Here is a 26,763-nt window from a genome sequence, read left to right on the forward strand (position 1 = left end):
GAGAATGAACATTCTGCTCTTTGCCTGCATGTAATGTCGCCTAGAACTGAATTATTAAGTACTGCTGAAATTATTCTTAGCTAGAAGTAAGTTCTCAAATGACACACAAATTAGTAGAGTCTTCATTTTTGGCCTTTGATTGCTAGGGCTTGAGCCAAAGTCTAAATCGATCCACTTTTCTTTGCTCAACCCCTGATTGTTCGACAGCCTTTGCACTTTTCGTTCTTCCCAGCAATGCCTCCCCCCACCTCTCCCCACACACCATCCCCCACCTGCCCAGGCCTGTGAGACTCTTGCCAACCCATCTCTCCTGTGCTCACTTCACCCATTTAACAACTTTAACTAGTTTCAGAATATGGTGCATAAAAAGGACATGAAATAATGCGGGGGGGGGGGGGGGAGTGTTAACATTTCAGCTTAAAATTATAAGGAAACATTATAAAAATGACTCAGAAAAATTAAAGTAATAGGACAGAAAAAATCAAAAAAATAACAGAAGGAAAGGGGTAAAAAGATTTGACAGAGCACTCTTCTTTTGACATTTTAACTGAAAGCACCAAGTTTCTCAAACCTTGTTGACCAAAAAGGTAATAGACAGAATAGTGGTTACTGAAACGTTCACTTCATAGACTCCCAAAAGTTTTTATTTTTTGAACTAAATTAAATGATTCCTGACTTCAAAATTATAACATAAATTCAAACTTCGGATACGTGGACTAGATGTACAATGGAATTACAGATATCAGAGTTTCTGGCGTTCATGCAATAGAGCTTTAAGGTCATGGAACATTTGTTCCCAAGTCTTATCTTTTATATTTGCTACCATCCACTATGCTCTTTCCAGAGGTTGCCTATAATCTGCAGATATAATGGAAAGACTCCAGGAGAGTTCCCTAGTCATCCATTCATTTTTTTCATTCATTTCTTTGTTCATCCAATGATAATTTTTTGAGTGACTGTTAAGTGCCAGGCCCTATGACTAGCATTTTCCAAAAGGCCATTTACTGGGGAAAAAAAAGGAATGATTACTATATTTTATTAACATACTGTCTTTTATCATATAAAGTATTGTGGTGGAGATAAGCAAAAGAGAGACTATAGGATCATTTAGAGGAGGCAAGAAACCCAAACAGGAAGGAGAGGATAGAGTGGGATAGGGTTGAGGAGTTGATTTGTAAGAGGTGGAATGAAGAGAGGGGAATATGTAAGGGTCACGATGGATTTTGCGTAGGCTTTGAAGGTTGAATAGAAGTTAACCAGATAAGGATGACAGGGAGGAGGACATTTAAGACTGAGGAAACATCAATTGGTATACAAAAGACTCTCAGTAGATCGATAAAAATGGAGGTTTGAAATCGGCCCCCACATTTCTTAATCTTCCATGAATGGCATTTCCACAAGTGCTAGAGGTGAAATTGGGTATAGTGTGTGTTGTTTTTCGTCTTTTTCTTTTTTAATTCTTATCCTCAAGATTGTCATGGGAATTATTCAGATGCTAAATCATTCCTGCTACAGAGTTTTCAAAGGTCCTCAATTAATGTCATCCTCTGACTCAGCTCCTTTTTATAGCAACCAGTCAGTATATCCTAACAATTTATTTTAAGAAGCTACCATTTTGACTTGAACAATAATTGGTATTAGGTATTAGCAATCCAAACACTACACATTCCAAGAAACTTGATTTCAGTGATGTATTCAAGCTGTATCCTGAGAGTAACTTGTTTCAACCCTAATTATGACATACTTGTATTCTGCCTGGTTTCTTATAGCTATTACCTGTTCTCCCATTTGCTTTTCATATTCCTGGAATTATCTTCATGGTCTTTACACTGTTAAAATACCAAGAAGAAATTGCATAATCATACTTTAAAATTTTTTAAATATAATTTCATTTTTGAAATGCTTTAATAAGGCAATATAACCTCTATCTGTTTTTTCTAGAGTTATTTTTTTAAACTTCATTTCTGGGCACCAGGGTGGCTCAGTCAGTTAAGCAACCACCTCTTGATTTCAGCTCAGATCATGATCTCAGGGTCATGGGATCAAGCCCTGCATAGGGCTCTGCAGTCAGCCCAGAGGGCTTGAGATTCTCTCCTCCCTCTGCCACTCCCCCCTGCTCATGTGTGCACACACGTGTGTGCTCTCTCACGCTCTCAAAATAAATAAATAAATAAATAAATAAATAAATAAATAAATAAATAAAATAAATAAATAAATAAAAATATTTTTTAAAAATTAAAATAAAAACTTCATTGCAACTGATATTTTCTTTATATGGGTATATATATTATTTGCCAAATATCTTTAATTATTCTCATGTTATTTGTAAAATACTCTGAATATGTTTTATTTTGAAAAGCTAATTGGATCAATTCATATATATGCACATATAACTAATATGCATATATACCAATAAGAAGCTAGGAAAGAAATTTAACATAAAATATCTACTTTTGCTAGTTCCATTTTGTCCATTTGATTTATTTTTTCTAAATTGATTTTTAGTTTTGCTTTATAATATATTCTAATATCTACTAATTTAAAATTAGGCTAGCTAAAAGGTAATATCCCCTGTTCTTTTTTTCCCAAAATAATTTTAGAAAAATAGAGTAATTGTATGAAGAGACCAACTTTAGCCCACCAAAGCAATCTGGTACACATTTGATTAAGGTTTTCTTAAACATATAATTTTATTGTGATTTATTTCATTTGATTAAGAATACTTTTCAAATAACAGTTTATAGATATACTGACTTTAAAAACAAGTACTTAGCTCTCTGTTATATGTTAATAATACCCCTTTAAAATTTGAAATTGGAAAAATTAAGTAAATGATGATTATTAAATTATCAAGGATATTTGTTTTTACCTTTAACCAATTTTTTGTAACTATGTCCCTCAAATAAAAGCTAAATGAATCCTATTCCTAACCAATAGCCAAATCCATTCACACTCTTATTTATGGACAGAATAATTTTAAATTAGAAAATCAGGCCAAGAGAATAAAAAGTTCACCCGGGTATTGTTTTATAAAAAATTTTTTGAAAATGTAACTGGCATTTACATGACTACATAAACACATAAGATGAAATATTTGTTGTTTAAACCTAAATAATATCTAAGACATAAGAAAGCTTAGTTCACTCATTAACTTAGAACTTGAGAAGAGAGATGCTATTAAAAAAAAAAAAAATAGAATCATCAGCTAAGTCTTCCCTTAAAATGTTTGTATGCTTTTGAAACATGTTTATGTTACCTATTTAATAAACCCTCTGCCCTCTTTCTTCAACAACTGCCAATTTAATTCAAGCAACTGTGATTGCTGTACATTCATGCCAACAGTTTGACTACATGGACTGAAATAACTCTTTTTGTCTAATTAAAAAAATTTTTTGAGAATGCAGTTTAAATAAACTTGACCTTTTTTTGGTCGATTCAGACAAACAAAAGTCATGTTTTGTAAGATACGTCTAATTCCTGTTAGAACAAAAGATAGTGAATCATTTAAATATTTTGTTATGACATGAGCTGATAATGCTCAGCATATTGAAGATTAGAACCAAAGTAGACAGGAGGTGAATTTGAGGTTAGAAGATCTGAGTACTAATGAAAATCGCTCCATTCTGTAAACACAGGATGGAGATGGTCGTTATTCTCAGGGAGCTTACATTTTTATGGCGGATAGATGAAATCTTTATAAACATAAAAATAATTATGAATCATGAACTGTGTTGGGAAGGAAGTAAAGTAGGGGCTGAGGGAAAATAACAGAGATGGGGTAGTGGGGCAGAGCCTTTAGCTGGGCTGGTCTTAAGTGGGTCACTTTGAGGAAATAATATTTGAGCAGAGCCTGAAAGATGAGACAAAGGCAACCACCAAAAGTCTCTGGTGCAACTGTTACAGGAAAGAAAACAACAAAAAGACCTAAAGGAAAAAAGATACATTTGAGATGCTCAACAAAACATGAACAAACCAGGGTGGCTTTGGCGCAATGAGTACATGATAGAGGAGACAAGATGATATCAGAGAGAATGGCAAGAGCCAGATAGGGGTTCCAAGGGCAAGGTAAGGAGTTTGGAATGTCTTACAAGTTAAAGGGAAAGTCACCGGAGAATTTTAAACACAGGAGTGGCATGACCAATTTTGCAAAAACTCCTGTGTAGCCCTGTGGAGGATGGAGTCTTGGAGACTAGTTAGCAGACTGTTTCATAGTCAAGGTGGCAAATGGTAACAATCAGAACTAAGATTTTGGAGATGGCAGTAGAAAGATGCACAAATGGAGTAGGGGGTGGTGATACCGTTTTCTTATTGTCAACAGATGCTGTTTAAAGTTCATGGGAAAAGCACCAGAATCTTAAGAATTACTTAAAGTAAAAAGGGTAATCGATATGAGAACTCTTATTCTATAGTAAACATATATACACAGTAAATATTGTGAGAAGGTGTTAGGAAGATGATGTCAAAGAGTTAGATCCTTGTCTTTTGTATCTGGTTGTTAAAAGCAATTAACTAAATTTGAAAAATCAAGAATTATCTTGAAATATAACCAAGAGGAAATGCATTTGCCTCAGGCTAGCTAATGGGCTGAAACTATGTGTATGTGTGTGTGTATTGATTAATGTTTTGTGGATGGATTACTCTTTTGGTAGATTCGTTACTTTTGAAAAAAATAATTTAGGGTCATCTGGGAGGCACAGCTAGTTAAGCGCCTTAGTCTTGGTTTTGGCTCAGATCATGATCTCAGGGTCCTGAGATCAAACCCTGTGTGGGGTTCAGAGCTCAGCACAGAGTCAGCTTAAAACTCTCTCTTCCTATTCCTCTGCTCCTCCTCCTCCCCCATCTCTCCCTTCCCCCCCCTGCAAGCTTGGGTTCCTGGGCTCTCTCTCTCTCAAATAAATAAATCCTTTAAAAAATAATAATAATTTAAATTGAGTAAATTAATTGATTAAAAAAACTTTATTACTCTTCCCTTGCATTAACTTAATAGGATAGGAACTAATTCTATCAAAATGTTAATACACTAGTGAAAAACAGTTCTGTATTCACAATATGGCATCTATGTTTGAAATTTAACTAATTTATTTTTCCAGTAATCTGAATGCCATGAAGTGGATCTGAATTTCTAAACTGAAAAACACACACATTAGTCTGTAATTAAGCATAAAATTTTCATATGAAAACATGAACACTAAATTTAAAAACCAACAACTACAAAAAAAAATCTGGCTTTTGGGGGGCAGAAATGTGGGGAGATGGGGTTTGTGTTGTTTTATGATAGGGCATCAGCCCCATCTAGTGGAGAAAAAGTATGTTTACTTAAACTCTAAAAATCAAAACTCTACAGTGGAATCATTTATTAAAATTTCCCTAACATAAATGTGCTAAAAATTTGCTAAAACTTCAAAGAAAAATTACTGTATATGAAATCCCACACAGGTATTATATACTACACAAAAATATAGTTTTATATGGAGCTTCTATGAAATGTAAAACGTTTTCATGATGGGTATGTTCCATGATGGGATTCAGCTCAGTTGATTATTCGCCCCTTGTCTTTTAAAAAGAAACTCTAGAATGGAATGTTAAACCATTGTCATAAAACCAAGTAAAGAAAGGAGTTTAGTTGCGTCTGCCTTCGGCTCAGGTCACGATCCCAGGGTCTTGGGATCGAGCCCCGCATCGGGCTCCCTGCTCAGCGGGAGGCCTGCTTCTCCCTCTCCCACTCCCCCTGCTTGTGTTCCCTCTCTCGCTGTGTCTCTCTCTGTCAAATAAATAAATAAAATCTTTAAAAAAAAAAAAAAAAGGAGTTTAGCAATGAAAGTAAAACGAATAAATATGTATGGTGATAAGTATCTTTGAATTTCCCATTTTTATTTTTTTAATTTAAATTCAATTAACCAACATATAGTACATCATTAGTTTCAGATGTAGTGTTCAGTGATTCATCAGTTGCATATAACACCCAGTGTTCATCACATCACGTGCCCTCCTTAATGCCCACCACCCTGTTGCCCCATCCCCCCACCCATCTGCCTTCCGTAACCCTCAATTTGTTTCCCAGGGTCAAGAGTCTCTCATGGTTTGTCTCCCTTCTGATTCTTTCCCATTCAGTTTTCCCTCCCTTCCCCTATGGTCCTCTGCACTATTTCTTATATTCTACATAAGAGTGAAACCCTGTGATAATTGTCTTTCTCTGATTGACTTATTTCATTAAGTGTAATACCCTCCAGTTCCATCCAGGTCTATGTAAATGTTAGGTATTCATCCTTTCTGATGGCTGAATAATATTCCATTGTATATATGAACCACATCTTCTTTATCCATTCATCTGTTGAAGGACATCTTGGCTCCTTCCACAGTTTGGCTATTGTGGACATTGCTGCTATGAACACTGAGGTGCATGGGCCCCTTCTTTTCACTACATCTGTATCTTTGGGGTAAGTACCCAGTAGTGCAATTGCCAGGTTGAGGGTAGTTCTCTTTTAAATTTTCGAGGAACCTCCATACTGTTTTTCAGAGTGGCTGCACCACTTTGCATTCCCACCAACAGTGTAAGAGGGTTCCCCTTTCTCCACATCCTCACCAACACATGCTGTTTCCCGTGTTGTTAATTTTAGCCATTTGACAGGTGTGAGGTGATATTTCATTGTGGTTTTGATTTCTATTTCCCTGATGATAAGTGATGTTGAGTGTCTTTTTAGGTGTCTGGTAGCCATCTGTACTTCTTCTTCAGAAAAATGTCTATTCGTGTCTTCTGCCCATTTCTTAACTGGATTATTTGTTCTTTGGGTGTTGAGTTGGATAAGTTTTTTATATATTTTGGATGCTAACCCTTTATCAGATATGTTATTTCCAAATACCTTTTCCCATTCTGAAGGTTGCCTTTCAGTTCTGTTGATCATTTTCTTCACTGTGCAGAAGCTCTTTATCTTGATGAAGGCCCAATCCCAATATTTCATATTTTCTTTTGTTTCCCTTGCCTCCAGAGATGTGTCTAGTAAGAAGTTGCTAGGTCAGAGACGTTGCGCCTGTGTTCTCCTCTAGGATTTTGGTGGTTTCCTGTCTCACATTTAGGTCTCTCATCCATTTTGAATTTATTTTTTGAGTAAGGTGTAAGAAAGTGGTCCAGTTCCATTCTTTTGCATGTGGCTATCCAGTTTTCCCCAACACCATTTGTTGAAGAGACTGTCTTTTTTCCACTGAATATTCTTTTCTGCTTTGTCAAAGATTAGTTGACCTTATAGTTGTGGGTCCATTTCTGGGTTTTCTATTTTGTTCCATTGATTGATCTATGTATCTGTTTTTGTACGAGTACTAAACTGTATGGATGACTACAGGTTTGTAATATAGCTTGAAGTCCAGAATCATGATGCCTCCAGCTTTGCTTTTCTTTTTCAACATTCCTTTGGCTTTTTGGGGTCTTTTGTGATTCCATACAAATTTTAGGGTAGGTTGTTCTAGCTCTGTGAAAAATGCTGGTGGCATTTTGATAGGGATTGCATTAAATGTGTACATTGCTTTGGTAATATAGACATCTTAACAGTTTGTTTTTCCAATCCATGAGCATGGAAAGTTTTTTCCAATTTTTTGTGTCATCTTCAGGTTCTTTCTTCAGCATTCTATAGTTTTCAGAGTACAGATGTTTTACCTCTTTGGTTGGGTTTATTCTTAGGTATCAGATGGGTTTTGGTGCAGTTATAAATGGGATCGATTCTTTGATTTCCCTTTCTGCTACTTCATTATTGGTGTATTGAAATGCAAGAGATTTCTGTCTGTTGATTTTGTATCCTGCAACTTTGCTGAATCATGTATCATTTCTAGCAATTTTTTAGTGGAGTCTTAAGGGTTTTCTACATAGAGTACCATGTCATCTGCAAACAGTGAAAGTTTGACTTCTTCCTTCCCAATTTGGATGCCTTTTATTACTTTTTGTTGTCTGATTGCTGAGGCTAGGACTTCTAGTACTATGTTGAATAACAATGGTGAGAGTGGACATCCTTGTCCTGTTCCTGGTGGTAGAAGAAAAGCTCTCAGTTTTTCCCCATTGAGAATTATATTACCTGTGTGTTTTTCATATGCAGCCTTTGTGATGTGGAGATACATCCTCTCTATCCCTACTTTGTTGAGGGTTTTTATCAAGAATGGCTACTGTACTTTGTCCAAATGCTTATTCTTAGAACAAATGCCAAAACTGAGGAATTCATCCCAAAAGAAAGAACAAGAAAAGGTCACAGGGGAGGGAAACCTTCTCCCTTGTCCCTGGAAAGGGGAGTTCATGCCCACTGCTGTCTGGGAAGCCCTTGCAAAAGAGGGAACAATCTCCCCTCATGTGTCCCAGGTGTCCCTCAGATCCCTGCCTCCACCGTGACTGTGTCTGGTCCATCGGCCTGCCCAGCAGCACAGTGCACCTGTGTTCTATCCCAGGCAGGCCAGCTGAGTTTTAGAACTCAAAACTTTAGGGACCTGGCGTGGTGCAGACCAGTGCTGGTCCTCTGCAGGAGGGTCCCACCACACAGGTTTGTCCCAGAAGGGCAGTCGCACCAAGGCGCAAGGGCATGGAGTTTGGAGCAAAGTACATCAAAGAACCCGTGTTTGGGTTAGCTGCCCTCAGCAGGTGTCTCTGGTAATGGTGCCTGTCAGCTCTTTTTTCCCCCGGAGAGGCAATGCCACCTCTCCCAGATGTGCATCAAGAAGAGGGAACTGTCTCTCCCAGGACATCCCAGGGGATCCTCAGATTGCATCTTCTGCCCCCGGGCTATCTGCCCTCATTCTCCACAGCAACACTGCAGCGCCTTTCAGAGCTCCATACTGGCCATGCTGCAGACTTCTAAAACTCTAGTCTTTGAGCCCACTGGTTGTAAAAGCACAAAAATCAGCCCCTCTCATTTTCCCAGTCAATGTCTTTGGGGAAGTGATTTCCTTGTGCAATCCCCTGTGCGCTCCTCTCTCTCATTCCCTCTCTCTTTCTCTTGCCTCTGTCCATGACCAGGGCTCCCCTCCACAGCACCTGTGATCCATTTCTTCCCTAAATCACGTCTCCGCACCTCCTACCTTCCACGATGTAGCCCCTTCTCTCCCTCTAGTTGTACAGTTTGTTCTATCAGTCCTCAGATCGATTTTATGGGTGTTCAGAATGATTTGATATTTATCTAGCTGTGTTTAAGGGATTAGGCAAGCCTAGGGTCCTCCTACCATCCTCCCATCTTAGCTCTTCCTGTAGTCATTCTAATATCAAGGATATTTATACCTAAATTAAGCAGCAGGCAGTATTAAAAATATTATCAATTAAAATCAGTAGGCATGAGCTTCATAGTAACATACTGTGATCTCTTTATATGTCATTTAGTTAATTTTTTGCAAAATAAGAATCATAATCTATATGCAGATTCTGTTACTTTAATACATTTATCATGAGATATAATATGTACAAATAAAATATGAATGTACTGTATTACAAATATAATAAATCACCCATGTCAACAAGTAAAACTTTCCCAGCATCCCAGAAAATCCCAGTGGGTTTCTATTATGTCAATACCCCTACCTTTCCTCTAGAAGAAGACGTTATCTTACTATTTCTGGTAATTACACTTTTGCTCTTCCTTAATAACTTCACAGCCTATGTACACATCCCTAATATCTATGTTTGTTCTTGAGTTTTGTATAGCTGAAATCATCCTATAATATCAATGTACCTATGTGTCTTTTTACGTCATGTGATTATTATTTTATCTTTTCATGTCATTTGGTAGCATGGGTGTACTATTCCATTGCACGAATGTACCACAATTTTTTACCCAGTCACCTACTGATGGATATTGTGAAGTTGTTTCCATTTTTGGCTATTAAAAAATCCTATGCTGTAAATATTACCACACAAGAAGCCTGGTTCACATGTGTGTTAGTTTCTCAGTGACCTATTTCTAGGAGTAAAACTGCTAAGTAATAAGTAATGCATATTTTCAACTCACTACACGTTGCTAAACTCTCTCCTACTGTGGTGGTTCCCATTTTCCTTTGGAGCAGCAGTTCTTTCCAAATAGCGGGATTTTTAGACTTTCTAAATTTTTACCAATGTCATGTTATTTTATTCATGGTTTATTATGGTTTTCATTTTCATTTCCAGTTTGAGTAATTTTCCATCAGTTTATTGATCACTTGCATTTTCTCGTTGGAGAAATATTTGTTTCGATTCTTCAAGATTATCCTTTCTTGCCACTAGCTTTTTCAGGTATTAATAGCAAAGTTGTTTCTCCTTGCATGTTTTGCAGAAGTGGCTGGTGAAGCCAACTAGTTCTACAAACCGAGGCTAGAGGGGTTTTTAACATATTTTTGTTATCAGGCTGTTGAGGTTTGTTTTGTTTTGTTCTAAAGATTTTATTTTTTAAGTAATCTCTACACACAATGTAGGGCTCAAAATCACAACCCCAAGATCGAGAGTCATATGCTCTACCAACTGAACGAGCCAGGCACCCCAGGACTCTTGAGGTTTTTAAAATCTCCTGGCAATAGCGAGATCCTGCCTCCTGAATCATTGCTGCATCTACCCATTAAGGAGAAGGGCTGAAAATTTCTCCAGAGCCAGATACCTTCCTGCACTACCTGAAGTCACAATTCAGGGCTTTAAGGACAGGGCTCCCAGATGTAACGTCTAGGAATTCTGCGTCAGTATCATCCCACAAATTTTGATATATAGCATATTTTCATTATTGTTTAGTTCAAGTTGTATTCTAATATGTATTGTGATTTCTTCTTAACCCATGAGTGATTTAAAAGTGTTACTTAACTTCAAAACTTTTGAGATTTTTCCAGTTATTTTCTGTTAACAATGTCTAGTGGTCAAGGTGTATACTTAGAGTGATTTTCAATCTTTTGAATTGTTGAGCCTTGCTTATAGTCTATTTTGGTGAATATTCCATGTGTAATTGGAATGAATCTGTAGCTGCGGCTGCTGAAGGTTCCATTCTATGACAATAAAAAAGGTCGATTTGGTTAAAAATGTTCATATATTTGGGGCGCCTGGGTGGCTTAGTTGGTTAAGCATCTGACTCTTGATTTCAGCTCAGCTCATGATCTCAGGGTGATGAGATCGAGCTCCATGTTGGGTTCCATGCTGAGTGTGCAGCTTGCTTAGGATTCTTGCTTAGGATTCTTTCTCCCTGTCTCCTCCTCCGTCCACTTGCTATCCCTCTCTCTCTCTCTCTTAAAAAAAAATAATGTTCATATATTCTATATCCTTATTTGTCTATCTGCTTTTCTATCAAATACTTGGAGAAGTGTATTTAAATCTCAAGCTATGAGGATGGATTTGTTTACTTCTTTTACTTCTGTTATATCTTGAAGACATATTATTAGGTTTATGTACAGTGGTATGCTGGCAAATGTATAACAATCAACTATTTAAAAAAAAAAAAGGAAAAGACCCAGCCACCCCACCCCTCCCACCCCACCCCCCACTCCAGCAACCCTCAGTTTGTTTCCTGAGATTAAGAATTCCTCATATCAGTGAGGTCACATGATACATGTCTTTCTCTGATTGACTTATTTCGCTCAGCATAACACCCTCCAGTTCCATCCATGTCATTGCAAATGGCAAGATCTCATTCCTTTTGATGGCTGCATAATATTCCATTGTATATATATACCACATCGGAGGGGGAGATGAACCACGAGAGATGATGGACTCTGAAAAACAAACTGAGGGTTCTAGAGGCGGGGGGGGAGGATGGGTTAGCCTGGTGATGGGTATTAAAGAGGGCACGTTCTGCATGGAGCACTGGGTGTTATGCACAAACAATAAATCATGGAACACTATATCAAAAACTAATGATGTAATGTATGGTGATTAACATAACAATAAAAAAATTTTTTTTAATTTAAAAAAAGGAAAAGAAAGAGTCTTGATTTGTAGAATTTGCCAATACCCATGGTGTAAATACTCATGATATGGTCAATTTTAAGTTACCAATGTGACATCACATTGGGAATACTGTATTGGGAAGAGATGTTTATAACTACCTCCTGTGAGTTGGTATGCGCCAACTCCAGCAATCATTCTAAATGTTCGTGCACATTTAGAATTATTACATCTTTCTGTTCAAATAGTTCTTTTATTATTGTGAAATGGTCCTCTTTTATCTAGCAATACTTTCTGCCTTAAGTTATTATTTGCCTGATATTAATATATTAACCCTATCTTTTTTGGCTAATATTTTCATAGTGTATTAGTTTTCATCATTTACTTTCAACTTATCTGTCCCATTTTTTAAAGATTTATTTATTTATTTGAGAGAGAGAGCCCGAGCAGGGGAAGGGGCAGGGGGAGAGAATATCTAAGCAGACTTCTGCTGAGCAGGAAGCCCAGCAGGGAGTTCAATCCCAGGAGCTATGAGATCAGGTCCTGAGCTGAATCCAAGAGTCAGACGCTTAACCGACTGAGCCACCCAGGCACCCAGGTCCCATTTTATCAAAAGTAATCAGCATATACTTCAATTTTATTTCCTGTTTTTCTCCAATCAGTGTTTATACTTTAATTGGAGTGGTGAATCCATTTACATTTATTGTAATTACTGATCCAGTTAAGCTCAAGTCTAACATATTGCTGTTTATTTTTTGTGTCATCTCTTCTTTGTTCTTTTATTCCTCCTTTCCTGCCTTTTCAAAATATTAATCAAATATTCTTTACTACCTCACTATATCATTTCTATTAGTTATATATCTCCTAATATTAATGTTTTATAATAAGCATACTCAAATTATTATAGTCTACCCTTAATCAATACTTTCACTACATTCTAAACTATGTAAACATTAAAATGGTTTAATTTCATTTGTTATCTCTTGACATTTTTGTTATTATTTTTACATATTATACTCCTGAATTTTTTACAAACACTATAAGACATTGTTATTGATTTCAAATCAAGTCTTTTTAAAATGTTGCTAAAATATACATAGCACGTTATTTATTATTTTTCAGTAGTCTTTTTATTAACCCATATATTTATTTTCTTCAGTTCTGTTCATTTAATATTACCCTTTCTTGTTTATATATGGAATCATTTTCCTTCAAACCTAGAGAGCTTTAGTGGGGTTTTTCTTAGTGTCAGTCTGCTATTGTTGAATTCTCTCTGTTTTTGGATTGTTTGAGAATGTGTTTGTATTCTCCTTCATTTTGCAGTATGTTTTCCCTGGGTTCAGAGTTCTCTTGCCATTTATTTTCCAGCACTTTAGAAATGCCGGCACCTTGTTTTCATGCCTGAGTTGTTACTCTTACAAACATAGTGTTACTTTTAGTCTCCTAAAAGAAATGTGTGTTCATTTCTCTGTCTGCTTTTAAGATTTTGCCTTTATCTTTGGTTCTCAGCAAAGCCTCCGTATAGTTTTTCTTTGTATTTACCCTTTTGGTTTGTTGTGAGTTTTTTTGTTTTGTTTTGTTTTTCTTGTTTTGTTTTGTTTTTTGAGCTTTTGATTCTGAGAGTTGATTTTTTTCATCAATTTTGGAAACCTTTGAGCTATTCTTTCTTCAAATATTTCTTTCTTTTCTCTTCTCTAGCTTTGGAATTTTATTTAGACATACACATATCACTTGACTCTGCTCCACACATTTCTTGTACTCTCTTTTATTTGTTATTGGTGTTTTCTACAGTTTTCCTATATTCAACTTGGATATTTCTACACCAATATTCTTCAGATTTGTGTTCTGCTATCTCCATTTGGCTCTTAAGACCATCCAATGCATCCTTATTTTGGATATTTATTTTGTAATTTTATATAACACATGATTATTTTTATAGCATCAGTTTTCTTTTGAATATCTTTGTCTTTTTACTCATTTTATCTATTATTTTCCTGTATTTCCTTTAACATACTTAAAGCAGCTATTTTAAAGAAACTTGACACTAATTCGGACATCTGGATCTGACTGTCTGCTTCTATGAGCCATTTATTTTTGCTTCATTTCTTGATCACATTTTTTGCTTCTTTATGTGTCTTTTAATTTTTTATCCAAAGCCATACATTTCACATGAAATAAATGTAATAATAATGTTTATATTATTTACCTCCCATTGACAAGTGTTTGCTCTTTCTTGATCTAATCAAGAAGCGAACTCAGATGGGTCTGAGTTGCACTTCTATTTTGAGTCAGTCCACTTCTGGTTTCAAAAGTCTCAAGGTAAAGACCTTCTTGGCTTTTTATCAATTACCTGGTTGGTCTCTTCTTCCTCCATCCTAGAACACTCTGAGAGATTTATCCTGCTTTTCTGATGTTTTGACCTCTGCTCTTAAATCTCACCCTGAGTGACTCAAATATGTCAACTGTCTTGATGAGGATACAGTTGTGTATTTGAAGCAAGATCCTTTTCTTATTGGGACTTTTTCTATGAGACTATAGGAATTTTCACTCCACTCTTAAGAAATTACTTAGGCTCCAGCAGAGCACACTCATTCTGCGGGGATTCAGAATTTTTCATGTTAGACATGCCTCCAAAAGCTTGTCTCATTTTTCTTTTCCTCATCGCATTCCTCCATTCAGGCAAAGCCTGATCTTCAATCCATACCCAGAGTTGGCAAACACGACCAGATAAGAAATGGCCAAAAACTGTATATTTGCATAAAACAGGCCCTTCCCACTTTGGTTTAGTTTATTTAATCCTTTTTCTTCTCACAGTTTCCAGTTCCTTTCAACACATACACACACACACACACACACACACGAATTTTTCCAATTTGCAGTAGGAATGTTGTTCTGTTCCATCCTATTCCATCGTATTTGGAACGTTCCCATTCAAGTTTGTATCATCTTGCCATGCTTTAGTTTTCTAAATAGAATTTATCTACCTGTAATGCATATGATACATCTATTTAATTACTTATTTAATAACTAACTTCCCTAGTAGAATGGAAATACTTGAGAACAGGTACTTTGTCTCTTTTAAAATTTATTGTTTTTTCTTTAGAACTTAGAATAGTGCCCAGTAAGTATTTTCCAAATCAATGAATGAATAGTTGAATGCGGTGCAGCAGTTAAGAATAATATATATAATATCTCCCCCATACTCCCTGCCTAAGAGGTCAGAGATAGCAAATGTTCCCTTATTTTCATTTTAAAACTTTCCATTTGTACATAAATTCCAGCTGGCAGATATTATCAATAATCCCACCTTTGATGACTTTTGTGTGTGCTGTACTTGCATTCCCAAAGGATAAGTCACTTCTAGCTTTCTGCAGTGGCTGTCTCTATTGTTGCATAATCTTCATGAAGTGGCATGCACTTGCAGCTTCTCAATTTATTTTTATGTCTAATGTAGTGATAAAATAATAAATAGAATCATTATTTTGATTAAAAAACATAGTAAAGGAGGGAGGGTATGTGCTATGGTGAGTGCTGTGAATTGTGTAATACTGATGAATCACAGACCTGTACCTCTGAAACAAATAATACATTATATGTTAAAAAATATATATAGTAAAGGCAAACTATTTCTATGGAAAGCTATTTTTACAAATTTATGTTGATTCAATTTCTGTAAGGTAAAAAATATATTTTATATATGTTAAAACATACTTTTGGATGGACCTGTAACAGCATAGGTATTTTTAAAAGCAAAAATAACCTAGACATATTGTAAATTTAAATAAGCACTTCAAGCACTTACTTTGTTCTTATTGTTTGTAGATTGCAAAGGACCTCCTCCAAGAAAACAGACTGAAGTTTTATCTGGTGCCTGGCCTGAACAAACATATCCAGAGGGCATGCAGGCTATATATAAATGCCGACCTGGATTTAGAACTCTTGGAGCTATTATAATGGAATGCAGGAATGGAGAATGGGAGTCTCTTAATCCATTAAGGATATGTCGGGGTAAATAATTCATATATTTGTGAAATTTATGAAAACTTAATTATTAAAATACTGAATGTTTGATGCAATATTAGCTGAATTATATAACTGTCATTTAAATACAAAATCGTATACCATCATTATTCTTAATAAATTGTTGTAATCTTCTAAAATTAAAAAAAAAAACAACCATACAGATAAGTCTAATTTTAAAATGATAATTGACATTTTTCACTTTTGCACATCTTCAATTATGTCCTCTGATATAATATCAAATGTCATTTTCCTTGAACTCCTACATAAAATGTGTTTCCCCATGCTACATAATAATATCATTATTTTTTTCATTTTAGAAAGGCCCTGTGGACATCCTGGAGATACTCCTTTTGGTTCTTTTCATCTTGAAAGAAGAAATGAGTTTGTATATGGTGCAAAGGTTGTTTACACATGTGATGAGGGGTATGTAGTCAATATTAAAAGAGGCTTATAATTGGGGCAGTTATAATTTAGGTATTAAATAGGAACTTTACTAATTAGTATTTTTAAGGTTACTTTATTTTTCTATGAGCACTTTTATAAGTACCATACAAGGAGTCTGAAAAATTAAACTATAATGGAAATGATTATATTTGGATACCAAATTATCTCCTTAACATTGAAAAATTAAAATGATTATAATTACTCTGGTAGAGTGTAGTTATAGGAGGGCTGGAAAATAGTATACATATAAATAAGGGTTTATTCCAACGAGTCCTGACTACATTCTATTATGTGCAGAGTACATGGGAGTTCAATATGCCAGGGACAGTGGGAATGTTAACAAAATCAGATTACATGGCACTTCTTTTGATAAAAGCTTATAAAATTTAGGAGAAGCAAATATTTTACGCTGACATAATAGTAACTACCATTCTTTAAGTTTCCATGGTCTGCAAATTATTCTTATCACATGAACCAAAAATACTACTATGTTCATAGTCATTGACTCTTTGTTCTCTAACCACCTACTGGATTTCCATGGCTAATCTTAACACTATGATACCTCTTCAGTGTTCTTTATTTCTGTTATTCTCAGCCAGGTCAAAAAATTGTTTTGAAGAAAGTTTCATACATGAGAAAACCAATATCATTACAATTTTATGCTACATAAATATAAATAGGATCAAGAAATTACAAATTTGGCTCTTGGGTGGCTTAGTCAGTTAAGAAAGTGTCTGCCTTTGGCTCAGGTCATGATCCCAGGTCCTGGGATGGAACACCAAGTCAGGCTCCCTGCTCAGTGGGGAGTCGGCTTCTCCTTCCCTCTCTGCCCCCCCCCACCCTGCTCTCTCACTCTCTCGCTCTCTCGCTCTCAAATAAATAAATAAATAATCTTTTTTAAAAAAAATTACAAATTGATTCTTATTATTCTCTTCTCATTTATTTCTTGATTTGAGGCAATAAAATATAATATTTTAAAGCTTAGGCTTTGGAGTAAGCCTGCATCCCAAAACTCCACAACTCAATAACTGTATTATTTTAATGACTCTTAACTCCCATTTCCTCAATTCTAGAAATAGAAACACAACAGGTGCATCATAGGATTGGTGGAAGAAATAAATAAGATATACATTGAAGCCCTTTGAAGAGTTCCTAAGATATTGACACCCATAAGTCTTAGTTCTTATGAATTTAGGCTCGCTTTGGCCACTACCTGAGGGAGATATTTCAAAGACATTTTTAGCCCAACTTTTAATCATTACTGATGACTTTAATTACACATGACCAAATAGATGAAGACCATCTGGTCCTACGCTTTCCAACTGCCTCATTCCTCACCTCTGAAACATCTCTTCCAATCCAGGCTAGTCTGGCCCCTGTAGGTTCCACATTTGACCCGGCAAAAGGGATCAAAACTCGGGACACCTGGGTGGCTCAGTCAGTTAAGCATCTGCCTTCGGCTCAAGTTATGATCCCAGGGTCCTGGGATTGAGTTCCGCATCAGGCTTCCTGCTCAGCAAGGAGCCTGCTTCCCCTCTGCATTCCGCACCCTCTGCTTGTACTCTTGCACTCTCTCTCTCTCTGGTAAATAAATAAATAAAATCATCAAAAAAGGGGGGGATCAAAACTCATAGACTCCTTCTACTACATTCCCTAAATCTCTTTTTTTATTATTATGTTATGTTAATAACCATACATTACATCATTAGTTTTCGATGTAGTGTTCCAAGTTTCATTATTTGCATATAACACCCAGTGCTCCATGCAGAACGTGCCCTCCCTAACACCCATCATCAGGCCAACCCATCCTCACACACCCCTCCCCTCTAGAACACTCAGCTTGTTTTTCAGAGTCCATCATCTCTCATGGTTCTTCTCCCCCTCCGATTTCTCCCCCTTCATTCTTCCCCTCCTGCTATCTTCTTCTTCTTTATTTTTAACATATAATGTATTATTTGTTTCAGAGGTATATATCTGTGATGCAACAGTCTTGCACAGTTCACAGCACTCACCATAGCACATACCCTCTGCAGTGTCCATCACTCAGGCACCCCATCTCTCCCACCCCCCACCACTCCAGGAACCCTCGGTTTCCTGAGATTAAGAATTCCTCATATCAGTGAGGTCATATGATACATGTCTTTCTCTGATTGACTTATTTCGCTCAGCATAACACCCTCCAGTTCCATCCACGTCGTTGCAAATGGCAAGATTTCATTCCTTTTGATGACTGCATAGTATTCCATTGTATATATATATATATATATACCACATCTTCTTTATCCATTCATCTGTCGATGGACATCTTGGCTCTTTCCATAGTTTGGCTATTGTGGACATTGCTGCTATAAACATTGGGGTGCACGTACCCTTTCAGATCCTTACATTTGTATCTTTAGGGTAAAAACCCAGTAGTGCAATTGCTGGGTCGTATGGTAGCTCGATTTTCAACTTTTTGACAAACTTCCATACGCTTTTCCAGAGTGGCTGCACCAGCTTGCATTTCCACCAACAGTATAGGAGGGTTCCCCTTTCTCCGCATCCCCGCCAATATCTGTCGTTTCCTGACTTGTTAATTTTAGCCATTCTGACTGGTGTGAGGTGATATCTCATTGAGGTTTTGATTTGGATTTCCCTGATGCCGAGCGATGTTGAGCACTTTTTCATGTGTCTGTTGGCCATTTCGATGTCTTCTTTGGAAAAATGTCTGTTCATGTCTTCTGCCCATTTCTTGATTGGATTCTTTGTTCTTTGGGTGTTGAGTTTGATAAGTTCTTTATAGATTTTGGATACTAGCCCTTTATCTGATATGTCATTTGCAAATATCTTCTCCCATTCTGTCAGTTGTCTTTTGGTTTTGTTGACTGTTTCTTTTGCTGTGCAAAAGCTTTTTATCTTGATGAAGTCCCAAGAGTTCATTTTTGCCCTTGCTTCCCTTGCCCTTGGCCATTTTTCTAGGAAGAAGTTGCTGCGGCTGAGGTCAAAGAAGTTGCTGCCTGTGTTCTCCTTTAGGATTTTGATGGACTCCTGTCTTACATTGAGGTCTTTCAACCATTTTAAGTCTATTTTTGTGTGTGGTGTAAGGAAATGGTCCAGTTTCATTCTTCTGCATGTGGCTGTCCAATTTTCCCAACACCATTTTTTGAAGAGACTGTCTTTTTTCCATTGGACATTCTTTCCTGCTTTGCCAAAGATTAGTTGACCATAGAGTTGAGGGTCCATTTCTGGGCTCTCTATTCTGTTCCACTGATCTATGTGTCTGTTTTTGTGCCAGTACCATACTGTCTTCATGATGACAACTTTGTAATAGAGCTGGAAGTCCAGAATTGTGATGCCACCAGCTTTGCTTTTCTTTTTCAACATTCTTCTGGCTATTTGGGGTCTTTTCTGGTTCCATACAAATTTTAGGATTATTTGTTCCATTTCTTTGAAAAAAGTGAATGGTATTTTGATGGGGATTGCATTAAATGTGTAGATTGCTCTAGGTAGCATTGACATCTTCACAATATTTGTTCTTCCAATCCATGAGCATGGAACGTTTTTCCATTTCTTTGTGTCTTCCTCAATTTCTTTCATGAGTATTCTATAGTTTTCTGAGTACAGATTCTTTGCCTCTTTGGTTAGCTTTATTCCTAGGTATCTTATGGTTTTGGGTGCAATTGTAAATGGGATCGAATCCTTAATTTCTCATTCTTCTGTCTTGTTGTTGGTGTATAGGAATGCCACTGATTTCTGTGCATTGATTTTATATCCTGCCACTTTACTGAATTCCTGTATGAGTTCTAGCACCTTGGGGATGGAGTCTTTTGGGTTTTCCACATAAAGTATCATATCATCTGCAAAGAGTAAGAGTTTGACTTCTTGTTTGCTGATTTGGATACCTTTTATTTTTTTCTTGTCTGATTGCTGAGTCTAGGACTTCTAATACTATGTTGAATAGCAGTGGTGATAGTGGACATCCCTGCTGCGTTCCTGACCTTAGGGGGAAAGCTCTAAGTTTTTGCTCATTGAGAATGTTATTCACTGTGGGTTTTTCATAGATGGCTTTTATGATATTGAGATATGTGCCCTCTATCCCTATACTCTGAAGAGTTTTGATCAAGAAAGGATGCTGTACTTTGTCAAATGCTTTTAATGCATCTATTGAGAGGATCATATGATTCTTGTTCTTTCTTTTGTTAATGTAGTGTATCACATTGATTGATTTGCAAATGTTCAAGCAACATTGCAGCCCAGGATCAATCCCACTTGGTCGTGGTGAATAATCCTTTTAATGTACTGTTGGATCCTATTGGCTAGTATTTTGGTGAGATTTTTGCATCCATGTTCATCAAGGATATTGGTCTGTAATTCTCCTTTTTGATGGGATCTTTATCTGGTTTGGGAATCAAGGTAATGGTGGCCTCATAAAATGAGTTTGGAAGTTTTCCTTCCATTTCTATTTTTTGGAACAGTTTTAGAAGGATAGGTATTAATTCTTCTCTAAATGATTGGTAAAATTCCCCTGGGAAGCCATCTGGCCCTGGGCTTTTGTTTGTTGGGAGATTTTTGATGACTGCTTCAATTTCCTTAGTGGTTATAGGTCTGTTCAGGTTTTCTGTTTCTTCCTGGTTCAGTTTTGGTAGTTGATACATCTCTAGGAATGCATCCATTTCTTCCAGATTATCTGATTTGCTGGCATAGAGTTGCTCATAATATGTTCTTATAATTGTTTGTATTTCTTTGGTGTTGGTTGTGATCTCTCCTCTTTCATTCATGGTTTTGTTGATTTGGGTCATTTCTCTTTTCTTTTTGATAAGTTTGGCTAGGGGTTTATCAATCTTGTTAATTCTTTCCAAGAACCAGCTTCTAGTTTCATTGATCTGTTCTATTATTCTTTTGGTTTCTATTTCATTGATTTCTGCTTTGACCTTTATTATTTCTCTTCTCCTGCTGGGTTTAGGCTTTATTTGCTGTTCTTTCTCCAGCTCCTTTAGGTGTAGGGTTAGGTTGTGTGTTTGAGACTTTCTTGTTTCTTGAGAAAGGCTTGTATTACTATATACTTTCCTCTTAGGACTGCCTTTGCTACATCCCAAAGATTTTGAACAGTTGTGTTTTCATTTTCATTGGTTTCCATGAATTTCTTTAATTCTTCTTTAATTTCCTGGTTGACCCATTCATTCTTCAGTAGGATGCTCTTTAGCCTCCATGTATTTGAGTTCTTTCTGACTTTCCCCTTGTGATTGAGTTCTAGTTTCAAAGCATTGTGGTCTGAAAATAGGCAGGGAATGATCCCATTCTTTTGGTACCAGCTGAGACCTGATTTGTGACCTAGGATGTGATCTATTCTGGAGAATGTTCCATGGGCACTAGAGAAGAATGTGTATTCTGTTGCTTTGGGATGGAAAGTTCTGAATATATCTGTGAAATCCATTTGGTCCAGTGTGTCATTTAAAGTCTTCATTTCCTTGTTGATCTTTTGCATAGATGATCTGTCCATTTCAGTGAGGGGGGTGTTAAAGTCCCCCATTATTATTGTATTGTTGTCGATGTGTTTCTTTCCTTTTGTTATTAATTGCCTTATATAATTGGCTGCTCCTATGTTAGGGGTATAGATATTTACAATTGGTAGATCTTCTTGTTGGATAGACCCTTTAAGTAGGATATAGTGTCCTTCCTCATCTCTTATTACAGTCTTTGGTTTAAAATCTAATTTGTCTGATGTAAGGATTGCCACCCCAGCTTTCTTTTGGTGTCCATTAGCATGGTAAATGGTTGTCCACCCCTTCACTTTCAATCTGGGGGTGTCTTTGGGTCTAAAATGAGTCTCTTGCAGACAGCATATCGATGAGTCTTGTTTTTTAATCCAATCTGATAGCCTGTGGCTTTTGATTGGGGCATTTAGCCCATTTACATTCAGGGTAACTATTGAAAGATAGGAATTTAGTGCCATTGTATTGCCTGTAAGGTGACTGTTACTGTGTATTGTCTGTGTTCCTTTTTGGTCTATGTTGCTTTTAGGTTCTCTCTTTGCTTAGAGGACCCCTTTCAATATTTCTGGTAGGGCTGGTTTCGTGTTTGCAAATTCCTTTAGTTTCTATTTGTCCTGGAAGCTTTTTATCTCTCCTTCTATTTTCAATGACAGCCTAGCTGGATATTGAATTCTTGGCTGCATGTTTTTCTCATTTAGTACTCTGAATATATCATGCCAGTCCTTTCTGGCCTGCCAGGTTTCTGTGGATAGGTCTGTTGCCAATCTAATGTTTCTACCATTGTAGGTTACAGATCTCTTCTCCTGAGCTGCTTTCAGGATTTTCTCTTTGTCTATGAGACTTGTAAGTTTTACTATTAGATGTCAGGGTGTTGACCTATTTTTATTGATTTTGAGAGGGTTTCTCTGTGCTTCTTGGATACTGATGCCTGTTTCCTTCCCCAAATTAGGGAAGTTCTCTGCTATAATTTTCTCCAATATACCTTCTGCCCCCTCTCTCTCTTTCTTCTTCTGGGATCCCAATTATTCTAATGTTGTTTCATCTTATGGTATCGCTTATCTCTCGAATTCTGCCCTTGTGATCCAGTAGTTGTTTATCTCTCTTTTTCTCAGCTTCTTGATTTTCCATCATTTGGTCTTCTATATCACTGATTCTCTCTTCTGCCTCACTTATCTTAGCAGTTAGAGCCTCCATTTTTGATTGCACCTCATTATAGCCTTTTTGATTTTGACTTGGTTAGATTTTAGTTCCTTTATTTCTCCAGAAAGCATTTCTCTAATAACTTCCAAGCTTTTTTCAAGCCCAGCTAGTATCTTTGAAATCATCATTCTGAACTCTATTTCAACATCATACTAATGTCCGTATTGATTAGGTCCCTGGCAGTCAGTACTGCCTCTTGTTCTTTTTGTTGAGGTGATTTTTTCCATCTTGTCATTTTGTCCAGAGGAGAACAGATGAATGAGAGAACAAAATGCTAACAGGGTAACAACGTCCCCAGAAAATAGACACTAAATAAATCAGAAAAGACCTGAATGAAACCAGGGGAAAAGAAAGGGAAAGAAAGAAAAAAGAAAAAGATAAAAATAAACAAAAACAAAACAAAACAAAAACAGAATATGATCAAATATGATCAGGCTGTTGCATAGATCAGTGCCACACACTAGATTTTGGGTGTATTTTGGTCTGTTAGAAGAAACTGCCTCCCAAAATTTTAAAGAAAAAAAACTTATATATATACAAAAATAAGGGTTAATACGATGAAGGGATGGAATATGACTGTAAAGATGAAAATTATAAAATAATTTATAAAAGGAATTGATAAGATAAGAAACTGGTTGAAAAAAGAAATAAGAGGATTTAAAAAAAAAAGAGGGGGGAGAGAATGTGATCAGGCAGGAGACTTGAACAAAGCCATACACTAGAGATTTATGGTATATTTTGATCTGTTAGAAGAAACAGTATCTCAAAATTTTAAATAGAGAACTACTTATATATATACACCAAAAATAAGGATAACTACTATGAAGGGATAGAATATGACTCTAAAAATGAAAAATAAAAAATATTTTTTAAAAAAGGGATTGATAAGATGTTGGTTAAAAAATGGAAAAAGAAAAATTAAAAAAAAAAAAAAGAAAAGACAGTTAAGAAAAAATTAACTTTAGGGCACCTGGGTGGCTCAGTTGGTTAAGCAACTGCCTTCGACTCAGGTCATGATCCTGGAGTCCCTGGATCAAGTCCCGCATCAGGCTCCCTGCTCGGCAGGGAGTCTGCTTCTCCCTCTGACCCTCCCCCCTCTCATGTGTTCTCTCTCATTCTCTCTCTCTCAAATAAATAAAATCTTTTTAAAAAAATTAACTTTGAAAAACTAAAGAATCATTGTAAAAAAACCATGAATTCTATGTGCAGTATTCCCCTAGCACTGGAGTTTTGCCATTCTCATTGATTGGTAAACTTGGTCTTGGCTGGCTGTTCTTGCTGATCTTCTGGGGGAGGAGCCTGTTGCCATGGTTCCCAAATGTCTTTGCCCAAGGTGGAATTGCCCCACCCTTGCCAGGTCTGGGCTAAGTAATCTGCTCAGGTTTGCTCTTGGGAGCTTTTGTTCCCTACAAGCTTTCCATACAGCTTTGGAGGACCAGAGTGAAAATGACAGCCTCCCAATCTCCGCCCTGGAGGAGCCTAGAACTTGGGACCCGCTCCTCAGTGAGCCCCCAGAGAAAAGCAGTCAATCACTCCCATCTCCCCGGTCTCCAGCTGCACTCCATGCTCACCTTGCCTGTGACTGAGCATTTCTATCTCTTCTAGCACCTGACCCTGTGTGGAGTCTCCAAACCCAGTAGATCCCTGCACTGTGCTCCATACTCCCACCCTCCACAATTATGATATTTTTGGAACATTTTGGACTTTTTACATAATCAAGGATAGCACTAGTCCAAATTTCTTAGCATGTGGTTTATTTTAATTTTAATTTTTTTATTATTTTTAATTAATTAATTTTTCCAGAGTGTACTCATCAAGTCAGGTCTGCATATATAAGCCATTCAATGTCAAATTTATCTAACTGTGGTAACTCATTAACCCCATCCTTAAAATCTAAAATGCTCTACTTGAATGGGAGTTCCTTGGGGCAGATGCAAAATGTGCAATCATTACCAGAGGCTTTAGATCAAGGCAAAGCATCCTTCTTAATATTACAGTGAACAGCTAGAGGTAAAAAGCTTTTTCTCCAAAACAAAGTAATGGGCAACATTTTGATAACCACAAGAGAGATAATTTTGAGAACAGAACTTCCATAAATTTCTAAATAATTCTATCTAGACAAATATTTCCTTCATCTGCAAATAAGGATTATTTCACCCATTACACAAGAAAAGAAAAACTTTCTCCCTCAAAAAATACTTTGTCTTGGGGCACCTGGGTGGCTCGGTCAGTTGGGTGGCTGCCTTCAGTTCAGTTCATGATCCCAGGGTCCTGGGATCAAGCCCCACGTCCAGCTCTGCTTAGTGGAGAGCCTGCTTCTCCCTCTCCCTCTGCCTGCCGCTCTGCCTACTTGTGCCCTCTCTATCTCGATGTCAAATAAATAAATAAAATCTTTGAAAAAAAATACTTTGTCTTTCTTTGAATGTTATTGAACCATGTTTTTGGATTTTGGTTTGGGTTCAAAGAGGTTATAACATTGTTAAGTGTAACTAACTGACTGAATGAAAAGATAAAAAGATATTGTGCACAAAATCATAATGAGTTCATGTTGTGAACCAAAGATTATGACTCTTCCAAGTCCATGTGCCTGAGGACTTGAGGGCCTTTCTTAAGTAAGAAAGAAGCTTAAGAAAGAAAGAGAAGAAATTTAAGAAAAAGAGAGAGAAAAGAAAGAAAAGGAAAAGGAAGAGGAGGGGAGGGAGAGAGGGAAGATGGAAAGGAGGAAGGAAGGAAAGAAGGGAGATGGGGAGGGAGGGAGGGACGAAGGTAGGAAGGAAGGTGGGAGGGAGGAAGGAAGGGAAGGAGAAAGGAAGGCAGGAAATGAATATGGTGTTAATTTTCTCTGAAATGGAGTTTCTGGACATTCAGAATGGTATCAAAATTGCATATAAATACCCATTAGCTCACCACTCTGTTATTTTTGGTTTTCAGGTATCAGTTGCTAGGTAGGATTAATTTCCGTGAGTGTGAACCAGATGGATGGACCAATGATATTCCTCTTTGTGAAGGTATATGTAAAATTGATTCACTAATATATTCAAATATTTAAAATATCTAAGAGTTTTTGAAATGTCTTACATTAAAATATCCTTAAAATTTGTAATTAAATATTTTTTACTTAAAGTATTTTTGTAGCTTCTAATATAGTACAGAATGGATATCTAAGCTTTTTATTACTACATTATTTTGTGTTTCATTAACCAAATATGAATACAGACTCATCTGACCTAATATTCAAAGTATTAGAGATTAGGAAATCTAAAACCTATTTTCCTTTCCTTTTGGATTCTAACCACTAGAAAAAAACACAAGTATCAGAATTTCAGCTTTATTCATGAAGATATTCTCACCCAATAACCACCCAAATGCAAGGATCTCTGGTAACAGCTGAAGTGAAGAACATGATTTAGACATTTCTCCCCTCTTGTGTGGCAAGGGAGATTTTCCTGTGGTCTTAGTCTTACTGAGAAGAGACAGGAAGTAAGAGAGAGCTCTGCTTTTTCTTACTGACACATAAAGCAAAGCATAAGAATAAGAAAATATAGATCCCATTTCCAATTTTTGAGTTAGTAATCTCAATCTCTAGTCATCATAGAAATAAGAGAAATGAGTCAGAATAGTCTTAATTCCATGGTGAGGAATAAGTAGAGGGGGAGAGGGAAAGAGGAGGGACAGAAGAAGGGAGAGAGGGAGGAAGGAGGAGGAAGAGCAAGGAAGTGGGGGAGGGAGGAGAAGAAGAAGGAGGAGGAGGAGATCTTTCATCTATGG

At 36.7% G+C, this 26,763-nt stretch overlaps 1 protein-coding gene across 1 annotated transcript in view; it reads left to right on the forward strand.

Annotated features, from left to right (window-relative positions):
• Nucleotides 1-26,763, forward strand: part of LOC118014122 (complement factor H-like) — a 92,789-nt gene that overhangs the window by 47,374 nt on the left and 18,652 nt on the right. Inside the window, exons 4-6 of the mRNA XM_035010168.1 lie at nt 15,680-15,865; nt 16,198-16,303; nt 25,927-26,003. Of these exons, the coding sequence (XP_034866059.1) occupies nt 15,680-15,865; nt 16,198-16,303; nt 25,927-26,003 (369 nt within the window). The remainder of the gene's footprint in view (nt 1-15,679; nt 15,866-16,197; nt 16,304-25,926; nt 26,004-26,763) is intronic.

The sequence above is a fragment of the Mirounga leonina genome, unplaced genomic scaffold (genome assembly GCF_011800145.1).
Source record: "Mirounga leonina isolate KUSES-001 unplaced genomic scaffold, KU_Mleo_1.0 Mir_154, whole genome shotgun sequence".
NCBI classification, from domain to species: domain Eukaryota; kingdom Metazoa; phylum Chordata; class Mammalia; order Carnivora; family Phocidae; genus Mirounga; species Mirounga leonina.